Genomic DNA, 8,789 nt, shown 5'->3' with positions numbered 1-8,789 from the left:
ACAAAATAAAACATTCCCAAGACAGTAATCATAGGAAACAACGGTTACTGTCTTTCAGAAATTATTATTCAAAAGTTAAAAATACAAAAAAAATAAAACTTAATCAAAAATATAAGGAAGACCCAACATTCCGGAGCAGTAGAAAAAAACATTATACAGACAAATACAGGGCCGATCCTGCTTTCCAGAGCAGGAAGAAAAAAATTTTTACAGAGAAATATAACATGGATCCTGCCTTTCAAACTAGGCAAAAAAAATATATTAAAGAAAAGTATAAGGCAGACCCTGCCTTTCAAACTAGGCAAAAAAAATATATTAAAGAAAAGTATAAGGCAGACCCTGCCTTTCAAACTAGGCAAAAAAAATATATTAAAGAAAAGTATAAGGCAGACCCTGCCTTTCAAACTAGGCAAAAAAAATATATTAAAGAAAAGTATAAGGCAGACCCTGCCTTTCAAACTAGGCAAAAAAAATATATTAAAGAAAAGTATAAGGCAGACCCTGCCTTTCAAACTAGGCAAAAAAATTATATTAAAGAAAAGTATAAGGAGGATCCTGCCTTTCAAACTAGGCAAAAAAAATATATTAAAGAAAAGTATAAGGCAGACCCTGCCTTTCAAACTAGGCAAAAAAAATATATTAAAGAAAAGTATAAGGCAGACCCTGCCTTTCAAACTAGGCAAAAAAATTATATTAAAGAAAAGTATAAGGAGGATCCTGCCTTTCAGAGTAGGCACAAAAATTACATTAAACAGAAATATAGGGCAGATCCTGATTTTTGTACCAAAAAGAAAATGTACATGTTAACTAGGTACAAATCTAATCTTAGACTTAGACAAAAGAAAAAAGAAAGTTTAAATAGAAGGTATCACAATGATCCTGAGTTTAGGTTACGCTGTATCCAACGCAGAGTAACTAAACTCGCAACAAATGCTACTTTTTGCATCTTTAACAAGATGCAAAACGCATTAAGGATCAAACAAAAATATAGAAGGATCGTGCCCTATAACCCCCCCCAACCGCAGCCGTTAATAAATCCTGTGATGGAAGCCGCCATCACAGTGTTTCGTGAAACTATTCGACACGGGCCGACGTATGTCTGCACCGTGTGTAACAGAGCAATGTTTCCTAATCAGGTCAGATTGTGCAAAAGAGAAAAATATAGACAAAAACCTGCAGTGGCAGCATCCTGTTTAACAGGAAACTATGTCCACTTTTGTGACAACGACTGCGCTGCACATTGCTCTGTTACACACGAGCGACTAAAAGAGTGGATCTGTCACACGTGTGACAGCCACTTGAAGAGAGGACGGATGCCACCGGTTGCGACGGCGAACAACTTAGAGTTGTCGCCCATCCCCCCAGAGTTAGCGAGGCTCAACGTGCTCGAGAGGCAGCTAATTGCTAAAATACTGCCTTTTGCTAAGGTTGTCGCTCTGCCGAAAGGACAACAAAAAGCAGTCCATGGAGCTGTTGTCTGTGTTCCATCAGAGGTGGAAGCAACAGTCAACAGTCTCCCAAGACCCAGATCTGAGTCACAACTACTTCAGGTTAAATTAAAGAGGCGCATTAACTACAAGGGCTACCAGCACTTTTATACTGTTAATATGAGAAATGTATTAGCTAGTCTCGCCACACTTAAAAGGATACATTCTGAGTATCAGGATGTATCCATAGACGATAGTGTTGTTTTTGATGAGTCAGTCGACGATGACGACTCACAACTCAATGTTGCTGATGCTGCTCAGTCAGAGCAGCATCAGGGAGACATTGAGGCAGACGTGGACCTCGAGGAGGTCTTTAATAGGAAAAACGACCCAGACCAACCACAAAGGCAGCAGCCAGACCCAGACATGGACAAAGACTTAGAGGAAGTTTTTTCTAGTCAGAACGACCCAGACTCTAGTAGAAGTCAGCAGCCTCAGGGAGCTGACGACGAACAGGAGGAGCTGAGGCCTGGCCTGACTCTGGACACGTGTATGCAGCCGCCTGACATTGCACAGGAGAGTCTTTCGTATGGTGATGGAATATTTAGCATTGCCCCCGCCCAGGGCAACAGACCAGTAGGCTTCTTCACCATACCAAAGCTTGAAGCCATGGCTTTCCCTGTGCAATTCCCGACAGGAGAGAACACACTGGATGAACCCAGAACCTTCTCCCTGTCACCTAGCATGTATTTTAACTGCAGGTTGTTTGCTGTCGATACACGTTTCGCTAGCGACCAAAGCTACCTTTTCTTTGCGCAGTTTGTCACAGAAACCCACCTGGCGACAAACAGCATGTCAATTCAGATGCGCAAAGGAAAGTCCAGAGCTAGAGACGGCCGTCGTATTAACAACCTCATGCTCCTGGACCAAGACGAGGTGCAGCGGCTCATTATGAGCCAAGATGCAACTCGCTTCATGCAGCCTCTCAGAGGCACTCCAGCCTATTGGACCAAGACTCTGAAAGACGTCCACGCCATGGTGCGACAAATAGGCAAACCCACATTTTTTGTCACGTTCTCGGCTGCTGAGATGAGATGGCCTGAGGTCATAGAGGTCATCAAAGCTCAGCAGGGAGAACACGGGGACTTTTCAGAGCTCGACTGGAAATCAAAGTGCGACATTCTGCGGAGCAATCCGGTCACAGTAATGCGCATGTTTGAAAAGAGAGTCGACGCTCTGATGACCAACCTTCTCCTCTCACCAGCGCAGCCCATTGGCGAGGTGGAGGATTATTTTTATAGGGTTGAGTTCCAGGCTAGAGGAAGTCCCCACATCCACATGCTAATTTGGATTAAAAATGCACCTAAATTTGAAGAAGAGTCCGACCAGAAGGTCGCGGCTTTCATAGATAGGTACATAACATGCAAGATGCCTGATCCTGAGACAGACCTGGAGCTCCACAGAATTGTCTCAGAGGTTCAGGTTCACAGCAGGAAACATTCCAAGTCCTGCAAAAAAGGCAACGTTGCCTGTAGGTTTGGCTTCCCGAAGCAGCCCATGGATGATACATTCATCACTAGACCCCCCATTAGTGCTGGCACCTCAAAACCTTTAGATCAAGACCAGAACCAAGATGAGGTCGCCAGAATACTGGAGCAGAAGCGGGCACTCGCTAAGAAGCGAAAGGAAGCCAAAGTCAAACTTCAGCAAGTTAGAGACTTGCTCTTGGATGCAAACGCTTCATTCAGTAGTTTGACAGACTTGCTCGACCAGTGCGGCTTGACGTACACGGAATACCGAGCCCTTGTCCACCGCCTGGCGAGCAGCCATGTCGTGATCCTGAAGCGGCATCCAAACGATTGCTGGGTTAACGCCTATAACCCAGACCTGCTCCGAGCCTGGAACGCCAACATGGACATTCAGTACGTTGTGGACGATTATAGCTGCATAATGTACATGATGTCCTACGTGTCCAAGCCGGAGCACGAGATGACGCAATTCCTTAAGAACGTCATCGGAAATGTTAAACAGTCCAATGTTAACGAGCGTGACGAAATGAAGCAGATCATGCAGGCCTATGCTAAACATAGGGAAGTCAGCGCTCAAGAGGCTGTTGCTCGCACCTGCAGCTTACGGCTGAAGAGGTGCTCCCGGACCGTGGTGTTCCTTCAGACCGACGAGGACGGTCTGAGGATGAGTCACCCTATCGGTAGACTCCAACAGATGGAACCGGGTTCAGAGGAGGTGTGGATGTCCGGCCTGCCAGAAAAATACGTCAACAGACCTCGCGGTGCTGAGTTTGCGCGTATGTGCATGGCCGAGTTTGCGTCAGAGTACAGGGTGCTGTACGGTGAGCAAACTAAAAGTAAAAGCGCCATCCCCCTCCTGAATGAAATGGGCTTTATTCAGAAAAGAACTGCTGGAAAGCCGGCAATTATCAGATTTCCTCGGTTCTCAGAGAAGAAAGCTCCTGAGAAGTTTTATAGACGACTGCTCAAACTTTATCTCCCACACCGATCTGATGACGACCTGAGAGATGAAGCTAACCCCACTTATGAGCAGTTTTATACGTGTGGCGAGATCCCGGGTATGAGTGTTAGAGATCTCGTAACCCGTAACAAAAAACGCTACGAAGGTCAGGGTAAAAGGATCGACGAAGCGTTAGAACAGTATCAGGTGCTGGGCCCTATAGTTAATGAGTGGAACTGTTTTGCGCCTGAAGTAGAAGCTGAACGGTTAGAGTGTCTTGCAGAGCGACAACCTGCCGAGCACGAAGACCCAGGAGAGGTCCCAGAGTTTCAGGTCACTAGAGATAGGGGGAGCTCCATGCCGAGGATAGAAGCGCCGCAGTTGAGTCCAGACTTTGTTAGAAAAATGTATCAAAGTCTGAACGAAACGCAGGCTTCTATCTTCTACAGCATTCGTCAGTGGTGCTTTGAGCTGGTGTGGGGCCGCGATGTAGAGCCGTTTTATTACTTTTTGACAGGGGGAGCTGGCTGTGGTAAATCGCACGTAATCAAGTGCGTTCACCAGGAGGCAACGAGGATTCTGCGTGAGCTCCCCAGATTCAGGGACCAAGCAGACATGACGCAGCCTGCAGTGCTGCTGACTGCCTTCACTGGCACAGCAGCCTTCAACATTTCAGGCGTCACGTTGCACTCACTGCTCAAACTGCCGAGGTCCTTGAAGGCACCGTATCAAGGTCTCGGCAACGCCCTGGATGAGGTCCGAGCGACACTTTCCAACGCGGAGATTCTCATCATCGATGAGGTCTCCATGGTTTCCAAGGAGCTGTTTGCTTACGTCAACTGGCGTTTTCAACAGATCCGAGGAAACAGGAAGCCGTTCGGGGGGATTTCTGTCCTCGCTGTTGGTGACTTTTACCAACTGCCGCCTTTAGGCAGAGCCAAGCCACTGTGTGTGTATGAGGAGACTGAGTTTGATCTCTGGAAGGATCACTTCAAGATGGTCATCCTTACAGAGATCATGCGACAGAAGGACGATCGAGCTTTTGCTGAACTCTTGAACCGCCTCAGAGTGAAGCAAAAGCTGGATCCTTTGAGTGATGAGGACAGAGAGTTGCTCACACAGGCAGTGGCTGACGTCAAAGATTGTCCAGTAGATAGGCTACACATTTTTGCTACCAACAAAGAAGTTGACCGTCACAACTCTGGTACTGTAGCCTCCCTCCACGACGACGCTATCGACATCGCAGCTCGGGATTATAGGAAAATGCCTACGACCGGCTGCATGACGATAGTGTCGAACGTTAACGGCACCAAGCGAGATTTGCCTGACAACATAGTGGCTGCTCCAGGAGTACGCGTTATGTTGACCAGGAATCTCGACGTGGAGGACGGAATTGTTAATGGAACATTCGGAACCATCTCGCACATTGTAATGACGGACAGCGAGCCAAAGTCTGTTAAGTTAATTGGACTCGAGCTGGACAATCCCACAGCAGGACAGAGATTCCGCAAAAAGATCTTGGGTCCCTCAGACAATCTGGCCTACATTGAAAGATCTGAGGAGAGCCTGAGTAACACAAAAGGGGTCATTCGGCGCCAGTTCCCCATGAAGTTGGCTTTTGCGTGTACGGCCCACAAAGTTCAAGGTATGACGATGGCGTCAGCGGTTGTGTGTCTGAAGCGCGTGTTTGAACCGGGCATGGCTTATGTAGCGCTCAGCCGCACAACTTCGCTGGGAGGTCTCACTATCTGTGACTTCGACGAGAAAAAGATATATGCTGACCCCGAAATCAAGACAGCTCTGGAAAGTATGCCTCAAGCCTCTTTCCAGAGCTGTCGACCATTGTTAGCATTTTATAGATTGATGGAACAAACTCCAAAGACCTTGACAATCATCCACCACAATACTCAGGGACTTCCGTCCCACATTTCAGACCTGAAGGCTCATCACGAACTGCAACTAGCAGACGTGCTGTGCCTCACAGAGACACATTTGTCAGGGTCCTCTGTATCCCCAATTTTCGACCTGGAGGGATACACCATGTTCACACGCAGTAGGTTGCTGTCTTACAACAGCTGTGTGGACATGGCTCGAAAAGATGGAGGTGGAGTTGCAGTGTACTGTAGAGGCAACGTGCAAGCAGAGCCTCGCAGGTACATGCACCAGGTCACTGATTTGGAGTTTGTTGTCATCAAAATTGAGGCTCCAGTCAAACTACTTTTAGCGACTGTTTACAAACCACCAAATTTCCGATGGTCTATGTTCTTACAAAACTTGAGAAACCTCTTAGACTCATTGGACGTGATAAATCACCAGCCCATCATTGTTTGTGGCGACTTTAATGAGGATCTCCTCAGTAAAGGCAAAAAAAGTATAAAAGACTTGTTTCAGGCCAGAGGTTACACTCAACTAATTAGTGAATCCACCACTGAGAAGAACACTCTGATTGATCACATTTATATTTCACATCCTGATAAATGTCTTCAATCAGGTGTTCTCCAAACTTATTACAGTTACCACAGTCCAGTCTATTGTATTTTGACTGACTAAGTCTCTCCAGCCAACACATGGTCCATAGAAAAGTAAGTGTGACTTTAATCATGATGTTGTAATGGCATGTGTTGGCTGGAAATAGTTGAATCATGTATTGATGTAGTGTTTTTTTATATTTATTAATGTAACAAAGGGGTCAGCATTATCTTATCAAGCCGTTCTCATCATCTATTGAGATGATGAGAACGGCTTTCAATGTATAATGTTAAATATTTTGTAATTAGCTTAGCTAATGTAATTATTTAAATTACATTAGCTAACCTAAATAATGTAAATCATGTATTGTAAATTAAATCATGTAAGTTACAGGTCGACAATCTACGTGTCAACCAGGTCCATCAAAAGGTGAGTATCTCTCTTTAAAATGATTAATCACATTGAATATTTGAACTAACCTCCCTTCTCTTCTCCTGTCTGTCTGTTCTGTCTTTACTGTCATTCATGTTCAACAGAAGGAGACATCAAGAGGACCACAGCTGATCTCTCTCCAGTAGAGACAGCAAACCAACACCAAAAAAAAGGGAAGTAATATTTCACATTTTTTGATCAAATGTTTTAACTAATGTTTTGAGCCTTTAACTTATGTCTGTTTTTGTTTAAATTGTGTGAACTAGATCTAGGAAGAAGACGCCCAGATGACAGCAACACAACAACAATAAGGGAAGTAATATTTCACATTTTTTGATCAAATGTTTTAACTTAATGTTTTGAACCTTTAACTTATGTCTGTTTTTGTTTAAATTGTGTGAACTAGATCTAGGAAAAAGACGTCCAGATGACAGCAACACAACAACAATAAGGGAAGTAATATTTCACATTTTTTGATCAAATGTTTTAACTTAATGTTTTGAACCTTTAACTTATGTCTGTTTTTGTTTAAATTGTGTGAACTAGATCTAGGAAGAAGACGTCCAGAAGACAGCAACACAACAACAATAAGGGAAGTAATATTTCATTAAGTTTGTGATCAAATGTCTCCATGATGATTTGAAACCTCTAACTTATTGATCTTTTAAATCCAGGATCAAGGACCCAAGATCCAGGAAGAAGACGTCCAGAGGACTTTTTTTTTTCCTTTGTATCTTTAGTTTCGTGATGGGTTCGGTGGCCGTGTTTTTACAACTTTGTTTCTTGTTAGATTAACGTTTTTTACCGACTCATCAGATGTTTTCGTGTTCCTTGATTGTTTTGTTGAAAAATAAACTTAATTTCTGTTGCAAACTGTCTGTTTATGGCTGTTTTATCACTTATCTTATAGTTTCAGCTTAGTTAAAGGTATATTATAGCATTTTAGCATCTTAGCATTAAAGCATCATTTAAACATCTTAGCATTGTAGCATCATAGCATTGTAGCGAATTGGCATTGTAGCATCTTAGCATCATAGCATTTTAGCATCATGAAAGCATGTTAGCATCATAGTATGGTAGCATGATAGCATTGTAGCAAATTGGCATTGTAGCATCATAGCATCATAGCATGGTAGCATCATTAAAGCATCTTAGCATCATAGCATGGTAGCATCATTAAAGCATCTTAGCATCATAGCATTGTAGCATCATTAAAGCATCTTAGCATCATAGCATGGTAGCATGGTAGCATGATAGCATTGTGGCAAATTGGCATTGTAGCATCTTAGCATCATAGCATTGTAGCATCATTAAAGCATCTTAGCATTGTAGTATCTTAGCATCATAGCATCTTAGTATAATTGCATTGTAGCATCTTAGCATCATAGCAACATAGTATCTTAGCTTTGTAGCATCTTAGTATCATAGCATCTTAGCATCTTAGCATCTTGGCATAGTAGCATCATCGTAGCATCGTAGCATCGTACTATCACAGCAATATAGCATGGTATCGCAGACTGCTGCGGCCACTGCATCACTCTCGCGATTTCCCGCAGGGGAATTGTCTAGTTATTATTATTATTATTAAACTTTTTCCTACGCATTTTCGAAACCTTTCAACTCAAATACCGTTCGTTGCACACAGACACAAAATACATCAAAACGTGCGTCTCGATCGGACTCGGTGTGCTTCTATACAGTTCTTTCAAACAAGATTTTTTCGCGACGTAGTCGCGAAAAAACTGCGACAAATTTCCCTATTGAAATGAATGGAGAAGCCCGAAAAAAAAATAAATTCAACAGACATTTTCAACAATGAACTGCTCTGGCATACTTTAACCGAGAGACTTCATTTAAACTTTAAAACGTAGGTACTCTTGCCTTCTCTTCAGAGATTCACTTCACTTAGCGACAACTTTTACCGTTTTTAAACTATGAAGCCTCAGAGTTGTGTAGGTTTTTACTCAAATTTCAGGGTTTATAATGGGTGTG

General features: G+C 43.4%; 1 protein-coding gene across 1 annotated transcript; it reads left to right on the top strand.

Moving 5' to 3' along the window:
- The first annotated feature begins 655 nt into the window (after positions 1–655).
- On the top strand, positions 656–8,305 carry LOC311509983 (uncharacterized protein). Its single transcript, XM_084575443.1, has 2 exons — positions 656–6,794; positions 6,902–8,305. Exon 1 carries the CDS (start codon positions 795–797, stop codon positions 6,444–6,446), a length of 5,652 nt encoding a protein of 1,883 aa, XP_084431569.1. The 5' UTR covers positions 656–794; the 3' UTR covers positions 6,447–6,794; positions 6,902–8,305.
- The last annotated feature ends 484 nt before the right edge of the window (positions 8,306–8,789 follow it).

The sequence above is a fragment of the Chelon labrosus genome (genome assembly GCF_963514085.1).
Source record: "Chelon labrosus genome assembly, contig: SCAFFOLD_173, whole genome shotgun sequence".
Classification (NCBI taxonomy): domain Eukaryota; kingdom Metazoa; phylum Chordata; class Actinopteri; order Mugiliformes; family Mugilidae; genus Chelon; species Chelon labrosus.
Note: the sequence above shows the minus strand (reverse complement) of the source record. Positions and strands in the feature narration are given on the sequence as shown.